This window comes from Oncorhynchus clarkii, chromosome 17 (genome assembly GCF_045791955.1).
Source record: "Oncorhynchus clarkii lewisi isolate Uvic-CL-2024 chromosome 17, UVic_Ocla_1.0, whole genome shotgun sequence".
In the NCBI taxonomy this organism is placed as follows: domain Eukaryota; kingdom Metazoa; phylum Chordata; class Actinopteri; order Salmoniformes; family Salmonidae; genus Oncorhynchus; species Oncorhynchus clarkii.
In genome coordinates, this window is record NC_092163.1 from 76,971,069 (window position 1) to 76,985,912 (window position 14,844).

At 42.2% G+C, this 14,844-nt stretch overlaps 1 protein-coding gene across 1 annotated transcript in view; it reads right to left on the minus strand.

The window, feature by feature from the left end:
- LOC139371435 (mitogen-activated protein kinase kinase kinase 12-like) overlaps positions 1-10,987 on the minus strand; it is a 51,584-nt gene extending 40,597 nt beyond the window's left edge. The window contains exons 1-2 of the mRNA XM_071111850.1: positions 10,599-10,987; positions 7,804-8,381 (exon numbers count right to left, since the gene is read on the minus strand). Coding sequence (XP_070967951.1) covers positions 7,804-8,308 — 505 coding nt within the window. The 5' untranslated portion in view covers positions 8,309-8,381; positions 10,599-10,987. The remainder of the gene's footprint in view (positions 1-7,803; positions 8,382-10,598) is intronic.
- Between the last annotated feature and the right edge of the window lie 3,857 nt (positions 10,988-14,844).

Genomic DNA, 14,844 nt, shown 5'->3' on the forward strand with positions numbered 1-14,844 from the left:
CTCATATATCCCAAACACTCTCATATCTCATATATCCCAAACACTCTCATATCTCATATATCCCAAACACTCTCATATCTCATATATCCCAAACACTCTCATATCTCATATATCCCAAACACTCTCATATCTCATATATCCCAAACACTCTCATATCTCATATATCCCAAACACTCTCATATCTCATATATCCCAAACACTCTCATATCTCATATATCCCAAACACTCTCATATCTCATATATCCCAAACACTCTCATATCTCATATATCCCAAACACTCTCATATCTCATATATCCCAAACACTCTCATATCTCATATATCCCAAACACTCTCATATCTCATATATCCCAAACACTCTCATATCTCATATATCCCAAACACTCTCATATCTCATATATCCCAAACACTCTCATATCTCATATATCCCAAACACTCTCATATCTCATATATCCCAAACACTCTCATATCTCATATATCCCAAACACTCTCATATCTCATATATCCCAAACACTCTCATATCTCATATATCCCAAACACTCTCATATCTCATATATCCCAAACACTCTCATATCTCATATATCCCAAACACTCTCATATCTCATATATCCCAAACACTCTCATATCTCATATATCCCAAACACTCTCATATCTCATATATCCCAAACACTCTCATATCTCATACAGCCCAAACACTCTCTCTCCCTCTCTACCTTCCTCTCTCTCTCTCTCCCTCTCTCCCTCTCTACCTTCCTCTCTCTCTCTCTCTCCCTCTCTACCTTTCTCTCTCTCTCTCTCCCTCTCTACCTTCCTCTCTCTCTCTCTCTCCCTCTCTACCTTTCTCTCTCTCTCTCTCTCCCTCTCTACCTTTCTCTCTCTCTCTCTCCCTCTCTACCTTCCTCTCTCTCTCTCTCTCCCTCTCTACCTTTCTCTCTCTCTCTCTCTCCCTCTCTACCTTTCTCTCTCTCTCTCTCCCTCTCTACCTTTCTCTCTCTCTCTCTCTCTCCCTCTCTACCTTCCTCTCTCTCTCTCTCTCCCTCTCTACCTTCCTCTCTCTCTCCCTCTCTACCTTTCTCTCTCTCTCTCTCTCCCTCTCTACCTTTCTCTCTCTCTCTCTCTCCCTCTCTACCTTTCTCTCTCTCTCTCTCTCCCTCTCTACCTTCCTCTCTCTCTCTCTCTCCCTCTCTACCTTTCTCTCTCTCTCTCTCCCTCTCTACCTTTCTCTCTCTCTCTCTCTCTCCCTCTCTACCTTCCTCTCTCTCTCTCTCTCCCTCTCTACCTTCCTCTCTCTCTCTCTCTCCCTCTCTACCTTTCTCTCTCTCTCTCTCTCCCTCTCTACCTTTCTCTCTCTCTCTCTCTCCCTCTCTACCTTTCTCTCTCTCTCTCTCTCTCCCTCTCTACCTTTCTCTCTCTCTCTCTCTCCCTCTCTACCTTCCTCTCTCTCTCTCTCTCCCTCTCTACCTTTCTCTCTCTCTCTCTCTCCCTCTCTACCTTTCTCTCTCTCTCTCTCTCCCTCTCTACCTTTCTCTCTCTCTCTCTCTCCCTCTCTACCTTTCTCTCTCTCTCTCTCTCCCTCTCTACCTTTCTCTCTCTCTCTCTCTCCCTCTCTACCTTCCTCTCTCTCTCTCTCTCCCTCTCTACCTTTCTCTCTCTCTCTCTCTCCCTCTCTACCTTTCTCTCTCTCTCTCTCTCCCTCTCTACCTTTCTCTCTCTCTCTCTCTCCCTCTCTACCTTCCTCTCTCTCTCTCTCTCCCTCTCTACCTTTCTCTCTCTCTCTCTCTCCCTCTCTACCTTTCTCTCTCTCTCTCTCTCTCTCCCTCTCTACCTTTCTCTCTCTCTCTCTCTCCCTCTCTACCTTCCTCTCTCTCTCTCTCTCCCTCTCTACCTTCCTCTCTCTCTCTCTCTCTCTCCCTCTCTACCTTCCTCTCTCTCTCTCTCTCCCTCTCTACCTTTCTCTCTCTCTCTCTCTCCCTCTCTACCTTCCCCTCTCTCTCGAAATCTCTCACTCTCTCTCAATCTCACTCCATCTCTCCAGTCAGAGAGAGAGTGTTTGTTTACAGTGTGCTTGCTGGTGTGTTTTAATTGTGGTTAATTTCACCACCGACTGGTTGATGTAATTAGACACAATCACATGCAGACCTAATAATTAACACATCAAAGCTTTTGTGCAAATTAAAAGCAAGCATGTCCCGAAGAGGCATACCAAAAAGCTAAAGCTATCATTCCATCATTCTGTTCAAGTTGTAATGAACATTCTGCAGGATCACACACAATTGGAGGGTGAATAGTTGTACTGTTGTAATAGTAGTAATAACTGTAGATATCTGCTGTAGTAATATTTGTACTGTTGTAGTAGTAGTAACTAAGGGATGTAGTTGTCAGGGTTCTAGTTATAACCTGTAACTAGTGTTGTCAGGGTGCTAGTTATAACCTGTAACTAGTGTTGTCAGGGCCCTAGTTATAACCTGTAACTAGTGTTGTCAGGGCGCTAGTTATAACCTTTAACTAGTGTTGTCAGGGCCCGAGGTATAACCTTGACCTAGTGTTGTCAGGGACCTAGTTATAAGCTGCAACTAGTGTTATGAGGGCCCTAGGTATAACCTGTAACTAGTGTTAACGAGGCCCTAGGTATAACCTGTAACTAGTGTTAACGAGGCCCTAGGTATAACCTGTAACTATTATTATTAGGGCCCTAGATATAACCTGTAACTAGTGTTGTGAGAGCCCTAGTTAAAACCTGTAACTAGTTTTGTCAGGGTGATTGTTAATACCTGTAACTAGTGTTGTCAGGGTGCTAGTTAAAACCTATAACTAATGTTGTCAGGGTGCTAGTTAAAACCTATAACTAGTATTGTCAGGGCCCTAGTTAAAACCTGTAACTAGTTTTGTCAGGGTAATTGTTAATACCTGTAACTATAGTTGTCAGAAGCAAGTTATATCCTATATCTAGTGTTATGTAATGGCCCTAGTTATAACCTGTAACTAGTGTTGTCAGGGCCCAAGGTTTAATCTTTAACTAGTGTTGTCAGGGCCCAAGGTTTAATCTTTAACTAGTGTTGTCAGGGCCCAAGGTTTAATCTTTAACTAGTGTTGTCAGGGCCCAAGGTTTAATCTTTAACTAGTGTTGTCAGAGTGCTAGTTATAACCTGTAACTACTGTTGGTACAGCCCTATTTCTAACCTGTAACTAGTGTTATCAGGGCTCTAGTTATAATATGTAACTAGTGTTGTGATTGTTAGTACCTGTAACTAGTGTTGTCAGGGCCCTAGATATAACCTGTAACTACTGTTGTCAGGGCCCTAGTTATAACCATGTAACTAGTGTTGTCAGGGCCCTAGTTATAACCATGTAACTAGTGTTGTCAGGGCCCTAGTTTTTACCTCTAGCTAGTGTTGTCAGGGCCCTAGTTATAACCTGTAACTAGTGTTGTCAGGGCCCTAGTTATAACCATGTAACTAGTGTTGTCAGGGCCCTAGTTATAACCTGTAACTAGTGTTGTCAGGGCCCTAGTTATAATCTGTAACTAGTGTTGTCAGGGCCCTATTTATAACCTGTAACTAGTGTTGTCAGGGCTCTAGTTATAATATGTAACTAGTGTTGTGAGAGTGCTAGTTATAACCTGTAACTAGTGTTGTCACGCTGCTAGTTATAACCTGTAACTAGTGTTGTCAGGGCCCTAGTTATAACCTGTAACTAGTGTTGTCAGGGCCCAAGTAATAACCTGTAACTAGTATTATGAGGGCCCTAGTTATAACCTGTAACTAGTGTTGTCAGGTTCCTAGTTATAAACTGTAACTAGTGTTGTCAGGGTGATTGTTAATACCTGTAACTAGTGTTTTCAGGGCCCTAGTTATAACCTGTAACTACAGTTGTCAGGGCCCTAGTTATAACCTGTAACTAGTGTTGTCAGGGCCCTAGTTATAACCTGTAACTAGTGTTGTCAGGGCCCAAGTAATAACCTGTAACTAGTATTATGAGGGCCCTAGTTATAACCTGTAACTAGTGTTGTCAGGTTCCTAGTTATAACCTGTAACTAGTGTTTTCAGGGCCCTAGTTATAACCTGTAACTAGTGTTGTCAGGGCCTTAATTTTAACCTGTAACCCACGTTGTCAGGGATCTAGTTATAATCTGTGACTAGTGTTGTCAGGTCCCTAGGTATAACCTGTAACTAGTGTTGTCAGGGTGCTAGTTTTCACCAGTAACTAGTGTTGTCAGGTTGCTAGTTATATATAACCAGTAACTAGTGTTGTCAGGGTGCTAGTTATAACTTAAACTAGTGTTGTCAGGGTGCTAGTTATAACCTGTAACTAGTGTTGTCAGGGTGCTAGTTATAACCTGAACTAATCATGTCAGGGTGCTAGTTATAACCTTTAACTAGTGTTATGTAATGGCACTAGTTATCACCTGTAACTAATGTTTTCAGGGTCCTAGTTATAACCTGTAACTAGTGTTGTCAGGGTGCTAGTTACAACATGTCACTAGTGTTGTCAGGGTGCTAGTTATAACCTGTAACTAGTGTTATGTAAATGCCCTAGTTATCACCTGTAACTAGTGTTTCAGGGCCCTAGTTATAACCTGTAACTATTGTTGTCAGGGCCCTATTTATAACCATGTAACTATTATTGTCAGGGCCCTAGTTATAACCTGTAAATAGTGTTGTCAGTGCGCTAATTATAACCTGTACCTAGTGTTGTCAGGGGGCTTGTTATAACCATGTAACTAGTGTTGTCAGGGCCCTAGTTATAACCATGTAACTAGTGTTGTCAGGGCCCTAGTTATAACCATGTAACTAGTGTTGTCAGGGCCCTAGTTATAACCATGTAACTAGTGTTGTCAGGGTGCTAGTTTTCACCAGTAACTAGTGTTGTCAGGGTGCTAGTTATAACCAGAACTAGTGTTGGTAGGGCCCTAGGTATAACCTATAACTAGTGTTATGCAATGGCCCGAGTTATCACCTGTAACTAGTGTTGTCAGGGCCCTAGTTATAACCAGTAACTAGTGTTGTCAGGGTGCTAGTTATAACTTGAACTAGTGTTGTCAGGGTGTTAGTTATAACCTGTAACTAGTGTTGTCAGGGTGCTAGTTATAACCTTTAACTAGTGTTATGTAATGGCCCTAGTTATCACCTGTAACTAATGTTTTCAGGGCCCTAGTTATAACCTGTAACTAGTGTTGTCAGGGTGCTAGTTACAACATGTCACTAGTGTTGTCAGGGTGCTAGTTATAACCTGTAACTAGTGTTATGTAATTGCCCTAGTTATCACCTGTAACTAGTGTTTTAAGGGTCCTAGTTATAACCTGTAACTATTGTTGTCAGGGCCCTAGTTATAACCATGTAACTAGTGTTGTCAGGGTGCTAGTTATAACCTGTAACTAGTGTTGTCAGGGCCCTAGTTATAACCATGTAACTAGTGTTGTCAGGGTGCTATTTATAACCTGTATCTAGTGTTGTCAGGGCCCTAATCTGAACCTGTAACTAGTGTTTTCAGGGCCCTACTTATAACCTGTAAATAGTGTTGTCAGTGCGCTAATTATAACCATGTAACTAGTGTTGTCAGGGCCCTAGTTATAACCATGTAACTAGTGTTGTCAGGGCCCTAGTTATAACCTGTAACTAGTGTTGTCAGGGCCCTAGTTATAACCATGTAACTAGTGTTGTCAGGGCCCTAGTTATAACCTGTAACTAGTGTTGTCAGGGCCCTAGATATAACCTGTAACTAGTGTTGCCAGGGCCCTAGTTATAACAATGTAACTAGTGTTGTCAGGGCCCTAGTTATAACCATGTAACTAGTGTTGTCAGGGCCCTAGTTGTAACCATGTAACTAGTGTTGTCAGGGCCCTAGTTATAACTATGTAACTAGTGTTGTCAGGGCCCTAGTTATAACCATGTAACTAGTGTTGTCAGGGGCCTAGTTATAACCTGTAATTACTGTTGTCATGGTGCTAGTTATAACCTCTAACTAGTGTTGTCAGGGCCCTAGTTATAACCATGTAACTAGTGTTGTCATGGTGCTAGTTATAACCTGTAACCCACATTGTCAGGGAGCTAGTTATAACCTGTAACTAGTGTTGTTAGGACCCTAGTTATGACCTGTAACTAGTCTTGTCAGGGTGATTGTTAATACCTGTAACTAGTGTTGTCAGGGTGCTAGTTAAAACCTATAACTAGTGTTGTCAGGGAGCTAGTTATAACCTGTAACTAGTGTTGTTAGGACCCTAGTTATAACCTGTAACTAGTATTGTCAGGGCCCTAGTTATATCCTGTAACTAGTGTTGTCAGGGTGCTAGTTATATCCTGTAACTAACGTTGTCATGGCTCTTGTTGTAATCTGTAACTAGTGTTGTCAGGGTGCTAGTTATAACCAGTAACTAGTGTTGTCAGGGTGCTAGTTATAACCAGTAACTAGTGTTGTCAGGGTGCTAGTTATAACCTGTAACTAGTGTTGTCAGTGTGCTAGTTTTAACCTTTAACTAGTGTTATGTAATGGCCCTAGTTATCACCTGTAACTAGTGTTTTCAGGGCCCTAGTTATAACCTGTAACTACTGTTGTCAGGGCCCTATTTATAACCTGTATCTAGTGTTGTCAGGGCCCTAATCTGAACCTGTAACTAGTATTTTCAGGGCCCTAGTTATAACCATATAACTAGTGTTGTCAGGGGGCCTAGCTATAACCTGTAACTACTGTTGTCGTGGTGCTAGTTAAAACCTCTAACTAGTGTTGTCATGGTGCTAGTTATAACCTGTAACCCTCGTTGTCAGGGCTCGAGTTTTAATCTGTAACTAGTGTTGTCAGGGTGCTAGTTATAACCAGTAACTAGTGTTGTCAGGGCCCTAGTTATAACCATGTAACTAGTGTTGTCAGGGGCCTAGTTATAACCTGTAACTACTGTTGTCATGGTGCTAGTTATAACCTCTAACTAGTGTTGTCATGGTGCTAGTTATAACCTGTAATCCACGTTGTCAGGGCTCGAGTTTTAATCTGTAACTAGTGTTGTCAGGATGCTAGTTATAACCAGTAACTAGTATTGTCAGAGACCTAGTTATAACCTTTAACTAGTGTTGTCAGGGAGCTAGTTATAATCTGTAACTAGTGTTATTAGGACCCTAGTTATAACCTGTAACTAGTCTTGTCAGGGCCCTAGTTATATCCTGTAACTAACGTTGTCATGGCTCTTGTTGTAATCTGTAACTAGTGTTGTCAGGGTGCTAATTATAACCAGTAACTAGTGTTGTCAGGGTGCTAGTTATAACCTGAACTAGTGTTGTCAAGGTGCTAGTTATAACCTGTAACTAGTGTTGTCAGGGTGCTAGTTATAACCTGAACTAGTCTTGTCAGGGTGCTAGTTATAACCTGTAACTAGTGTTGTCAGTGTGCTAGTTTCAACCTTTAACTAGTGTTATGTAATGGCCCTAGTTATCACCTGTAACTAATGTTTTCAGGGCCCTAGTTATAACTTGTAACTAATGTTGTCAGGGTGCTAGTTATAACCCGTAAAGAGTGTTTTCAGGGCCCTAGTTATAACCTTTAACTAGTGTTGTGTAGGGCCCTAGTTATAACCTGTATCTAGTGGCCAGATGGTTTCATGGTCAGCTCACATGGTCAGGAGAAGCTCTTGACCCTTACCACAATCTCTACTGTTGATCAGTAACACTGCAGAGGAGTGTGACGTAGGTTATTCTCTCTCTCCTCCGCTTTCTCTCTCTCTCTCTCGCTCTCTCTCTCTCTCTCTCTCTCTCTCTCTCTCTCTCTCTCTCTCTCTCTCTCTCTCTCTCTCTCTTTTGTTGTGACTAAATTATTCTTACCTTCCAGGTTGTGTTTGTGTTCGGTGGAGTAGGCCTTTCCGATCATGGTCCATACCGGCTTCAGACACCCAAACAGTCCCTCCAGAAACCCTCCGCTTCCTCCCGACAGCAGCCTCACATCCTCAGCCTGGCTCCGCACAGCTCCTCCCTCCGCATCATGGCCCTCTCCCTCCATCCTACCCCCTCCCTCCCCGTTCTCATGGAGCTTCAGCACACTGTTGGCAAAGTGCTCCTGCTGCTCCTCGCTAGGCGTGGGGCTGTGGCCCCCACAGGTGTGTTCACCATTATGACCTCCACCTCCCCCGCCGTCGGGCTCCGGGGCACCCCCGGTGTCTATAGATAGTACGTTCCGTAGGACACACTGGGTGGGGGTCAGATCCATCTCAGGGGTGCAGGCGGGTGTCTCGTCCAGCCGGCCCCGGAAGGTAGGGGTGTGTTCTGAGAGGGGGGTGTTGAACCCGGAGAGAGAGGGGGACGGGGCGCGGGACTCTGTGATACAGGCCATGGGGAGCTCTGGTCAGGGGAACAGGAAGAACCCCGGGACTGTTGATCAGTCAGGGCCAGCGACGAAGCAAGACCTGTAGGAGGTGAGCAAAAAGGTAACCATGGTTACAGATTATCTGACAAAAGCTTCCGTTTTTCTTCTACATGAACGAACACCTTGGTGGAATATACGCAGTAGCTGTGACTAAAACACAGATGTCAGGGTTTAAATAAAATAGATTTTGTGTGTTACCACATCAATGGAGGCCTCCGTTTACTGTGGTCAACCATGTCAAGGTTAGCCAATGTTAACAAAACAATTAACGAGGATTCTCTTCTTTTCATAGTCATGGGCCAGTAAACGAAAGGTTGCTGGATCGAATCCCCAAGCTGACAAGCTAAAAATATGTCGTTCTGCCTCTGAAATAAGGCAGTTAACCCACTGTTCCCCCGATCGCCGAAGACGTGGATGGCGATTAAGACAGCCCCCCACCGCACCTCTCTGATTCAGCGGGGTTGGGGTTTAAATGCAGAAGGAACATTTCAGTTGAAGGCATTCAGTTGTACAACTGACTAGATACCCTCACTTTCCCTTTCCTTTTGTTTCCTCTCACAACCTCCTACTACATCTCAGAGATATCACTTTCTAGAAGACTACTATGCTAATCGGCACCAGAACTTGTGTTGCTGTTAGTAACGGGAAGAGAGAAGAGAGAGTCGAGTGGCTGCTCTAGAAAGCCTGTTTTATGTCCCCAAGGACAGACATCCCCCACAACAGATCCAGGAGAAGAGGAATACATTGTCGTCTCACAGACGACTGCTGTTTAAAAAAATAATAATTAAAATGATTGCCAATGATACAATGTTATAACAAAAACTGCAGTGACACATTGGTGTAACAACATCTCCTTGCTAGAGAGCTGTGTTCAACAAAATAATAATCCAACTGTACCTGAATATCAAGGCCAGTGTGTTATAATAGCTAGTTATATATATATATATATATACATATATAACTCCATGCAAATGATTAGCACAATGGGACAAGATTATTATGATTCTGACGAAACTTGTAAATGGAATTTAATTTAGCTGACATTTTACTTTACCCCTGTTCAGGAAAAATCCTCAGCGAGAGCATTACAATTTGACGGTCAGTGCCTGAAACACGGAAATACTACAACGTGTATTTAGGCCTGGGTGACTCCTTTGCATAAACACGGGTTGCTTCATTGCTAGTGCCTAGAGTCTTGTTGGCAGAAAAAAAAAATAACCTAGGTTCACTTCAGAACCATGGATAGCGCCATTAAGGGGGGAAAGAAATGCACATTACTCCTGGCCCTATTCAGCCTCAAAACCTGTAGTGCCTGGTGACGGGTACAACGGATGGTGATTTTCTTCCCTTCAGATGATCAGTTTACTGAGCGGATTTCAAATCAAAAGTCACACACACACACACACACACACAAGTTCAGTTTTACGTCAGGTAAGTGTCACAAAGCCAGACTCTGGCCACGTCCACACTCTCAATCATCAGTCCATGGGATGAGTCATGATTGCTTCCTTCCTCAGTTGGTATACCCCATGTTTTTTGTTTTGTTTATTTATTTACATCAAACGAATAATTAATGGTACATCTACCCTGTGTGCAAAATCTAAAACATCAAAGTCAAGACCATAAAAAACGAAATATTTCCACCTTATTAATTATGTACAATGAACCATATTCCTGCTTTCGTTTGTTCCGTTGGCAACTGAAAAGACACATTCTCTTGGGTATCACAACAGTGTAGTCAGCCAACAGTCAGTCATACATTCACTGACATTTTACAGATATAATAGACCTTTGCTTCAAATTCAGATAAGAAGTGAAAGGAGAAACCTGTCCATTGCTACGCATCTGTCATCTGTCTAACGTTCGAGTAATCACTGAATATTTTGTTGTGTCAATGATTTTCAACTTAATGATCCTGCCCCCCTCCTTAAGAGTGGCAGCAGCTGCTAGTCGGTCCTGCAGAATAAGCCCCCCATGCAGTGGATAGGCCAGGCGGTGCATTGAAGCGAACCAAAACACAGGCTCCTCAATGGCACCGATTCGCTTCACATCTTCTACGGGACCCGTGCGCCAAGCGCATCACCATATCATAGACTATGCCTCGCTTTAGCGTATAATATTAGTCTATATTACATAGACTACAACTGATTTATTTACATGGAATATTGGAAATGTGATTTACACGATCTAGGCTCAAACGACATTAGCCTGGCAGATTTCCAAATATAATTTAATACATTTGTTTTTTATAACGTACCTTAGCAAATGCAGCAACCTCAAGTCTCAAACTCCATTGTTGTTGATTATATCTTTCACATAGGCTGCTATTTATTTAATTTGTTCTCGATGCAGCATTCTAAAACAGCGCAATTATTCTGCTTTCCTCGTTTTGTTGATATAATCAGTGTCACCGCGCGCGACTCAGCTCAGCATCCAATTTTCTTTGCTGCACGCACTCGCTGTTCTAGAATGGGCACTAGCGATGGAAGCAATGGAGAGTCCATCCTTCGTTCATTTCAACCCGATCTTTATAACCTTAAATCTCTATCCAGGTCCGGCCGGTGATTTGATCACATGTATTTGATTTCCCTTTCTTCAGACTTGCTGTGAGGTGAAAATATGTGATTTGGAGCGGTCCCTTCTCTCCAAGCCCTTGCAGATTTTATATTGCGGAGTGCCTCCCTCACCTATGCGGAGGAGAAAGCGAGGAGAGGGGCGTGTGTCAGGCAGGCAGTGACGGAGCAGGGGGCGGGATTTGGCTTATAGTCTACACCAGGGATCATTATCTAGATTCTGCCTCGGGCCGATTATTTCTTGAGTGGATTGTCAGGCGGCCAGAACATTTTTACAAATACTTTATAGACTGCAAATTGACCATAATAAGTCCAAACAGATGTATTTGACTAAAACATACAGTACCAGTCAAAAGTTTGGGCACCTACTCATTCTAGGGTTTATCTTTATTTTACTATTTTCTACATTGTAGAATAATAGTAAAGACATCAAGACTATGAAATAACACATATGGAATCATGAAGTAACCAAAACAGTGTTAAACAAATCAAAATGTATTTCATATTTGAGCTTCTTCAAAGTAGCCACCCTTTGCCTTGATGACAGCTTTGCACACTCTTGGCATTCTTTCAACCACCTTCACCTGGAATGCTTTTCCAACAGTCTTGAAGGAGTTCCCACATATGCTGAGCCCTTGTTGGCTGCTGTTCCTTCAATCTGCGGTCCAACTCATCCCAAACCATCTCAATTGTGTTGAGGTCGGGGGATTGTGTTGAGATCGGGTGATTGTGTTGAGGTTGGGTGATTGTGGAGGCCAGGTCATCTGATGCAGCACTCCATCACTCTCCTTCTTGGTCAAATAATCCTTACACAGCCTGGAGGTGTGTTGGGTCATTGTCCTGTTGAAAAACAAATGATAGTCCCACTAAGTGCAAACCAGATGCGATGGCGTATCGCAGCAGAATGCTGTGGTAGCCATGCTGGTTAACTGTGCCTTGAATTCTAAATAAATAACAGACAGTGTCACCAGCAAAGCACCATCACACCTCCTCCTCCATGCTTCACGGTGGGAACCACACATGCACCTACTCTGCATCTTACAAAGTCATGGCAGTTGGAACCAGAAATCTCACATTTGGACTCATCAGATCAAAGAACATATTTCCTCCGGTCTAATATCCTTTGCTCGTGGTTCTTGGTCTCTTCTTCTGATTGGTGTCCTTTAGTAGGCTGTCTCACAACCGGCCACAATTGAGCGTCCCGTAGGGTGGCACACAATTGGTCGTGTTTGATCGGCACAGGCAGTATTGTAAATAAGAATTTGTTCTTAACTGACTTGCTTAGTTAAATAAAGGTTACATTTAAAATAAAATAAAAACAACAATTCATTACAACAATTCGACCATGAAGGCCCGATTATGCAGTCTCTCTGAACAGTTGATGTTGAGATGTGTCTGTTACTTGAACTCTGTGAAGCATTTATTTGGGCTGCAATTTCTGAGGCTGGTAACTCCAATTAACTTATCCTCTGCAGCAGAGATAACTCTGGGTCTTCCTTTCCTGTGGCGGTCCTCATGAGAGTTAGTTTCATCATAGCGCTTGATGATTTTTGCGACTGCACTTGAAGAAAATGTTCGGTATTGACTGACCTTCATGCCTTAAAGTAATGATAGACTGTCGTTTCTCTTTTCTTATTTGAGCTGTTCTTGCCATAATATGGACTTGGTATTTTACCAAATAGGCTATCTTCTGTATACCACCCCTACCTTGTCACAACACATCTGATTGGCTCAAACGTATTATGAAGGAAAGAAATTCAAATTAACATTTAACAAGGCACACCTGTTAATTGAAATGCATTCCAGGTGACTACCTCATGAAGCTGGTTGAGAGAATGCCAAGAGTGTGCAAAGCTGTCATTTCTTTTTCTTTTCTTTTTTTCTTTCACCTTTATTTAACCAGGTAGGCTAGTTGAGAACACCTTTATTTAACCAGGTAGTCCAGTTGAGAACACCTTTATTTAACCAGGTAGGCTAGTTGAGAACACCTTTATTTAACCAGGTAGTCCAGTTGAGAACACCTTTATTTAACCAGGTAGGCTAGTTGAGAACACCTTTATTTAACCAGGTAGTCCAGTTGAGAACACCTTTATTTAACCAGGTAGTCCAGTTGAGAACACCTTTATTTAACCAGGTAGGCAAGTTGAGAACACCTTTATTTAACCAGGTAGTCCAGTTGAGAACACCTTTATTTAACCAGGTAGGCCAGTTGAGAACACCTTTATTTAACCAGGTAGTCCAGTTGAGAACACCTTTATTTAACCAGGTAGGCAAGTTGAGAACACCTTTATTTAACCAGGTAGTCCAGTTGAGAACACCTTTATTTAACCAGGTAGTCCAGTTGAGAACACCTTTATTTAACCAGGTAGTCCAGTTGAGAACACCTTTATTTAACCAGGTAGTCCAGTTGAGAACACCTTTATTTAACCAGGTAGTCCAGTTGAGAACACCTTTATTTAACCAGGTAGTCCAGTTGAGAACACCTTTATTTAACCAGGTAGTCCAGTTGAGAACACCTTTATTTAGCCAGGTAGTCCAGTTGAGAACACCTTTATTTAACCAGGTAGTCCAGTTGAGAACACCTTTATTTAACCAGGTAGTCCAGTTGAGAACACCTTTATTTAACCAGGTAGTCCAGTTGAGAACACCTTTATTTAACCAGGTAGGCCAGTTGAGAACACCTTTATTTAACCAGGTAGTCCAGTTGAGAACACCTTTATTTAACCAGGTAGTCCAGTTGAGAACACCTTTATTTAACCAGGTAGTCCAGTTGAGAACACCTTTATTTAACCAGGTAGTCCAGTTGAGAACAAGTTCTAATTTACAACTGCAACCTGGCCAAGATAAAGCAATGCAGTTCGACAAAAACAATAACACAGAATTACACATAAACAAAAGTACAGTCAATAACACAATAGAAAAATCTATATACAGCGTGTGCAAATGGAGTAAAGAGGTAAGACAATAAATAGGCCATAGTAGCGAAGTAATTACAATTTAGCAAATTAACACTGAAGTGATAGATGTGCAGATGATGATATGCAAGTAGAATATTGGTGTGCAAAAGAGCAAAAATGTTTTAAAAAAAGGTAGGTAGTTGGGGATGAGGTATTTGGGTGGGTTACTTACAAATGGGCTATGTACACCTGCAGCGATCGGTAAGCTGCTCAGATAGCTGATGCTTAAAGTTAGTGAGGGAGATATGTCTCCAACTTCAGCGATTTTTGCAATTCCTTCCAGTCAATGGCGGCAGAGAACTGGAATAATGGTACAGAATGGTGTCGTCCAGATAGAGGTGGATCAAGGAATCACCCGCAGTAAGAGCAACGTCATTGATATATACAGAGAAAAGAGTCGGCCCGAGAATTGAACCCTGTGGTACCCCCATAGAGACTGCCAGAGGTCCTCATTGCAAAGGGTGGCTACTTTGAAGAATCTCATATATAAAATATATTTTGATATGTTTACAAACACAACAAAAATTATAATAATTATATACAGTAGAGGCAAAAGTTTGGACACACCTACTCATTCAAGGGTTTTTCTTTATTTTTACTATTTTCTACATTGTAGAATAATAGTGAAGACATCAAACTATAAAATAACACATACTGTTTTGAATCAAGTCGTAACCAAAAAAGTACTAAACAAAATCAAAATATATTTTATATTTGTGTTTCTACAAAGTAACCCCACTTTGCCTTGATGACAGCTTTGCACACTCTCTGCATTCCCTCAACCAGCTTCATGAGGTAATCACCTGGACAGAGGTGTATTTGGAGGGCAAGTTGGTCAGGATGATATCTATGAGGGTGCCCATGTTTACGGATTTAGGGTTGTACCTGGTAGGTTCCTTGATAATTTGTGTGAGATTGAGGGAATCTAGCTTAGATTGTAGGACGGCCGGGGTGCTAAGCATATCCCAGTTTA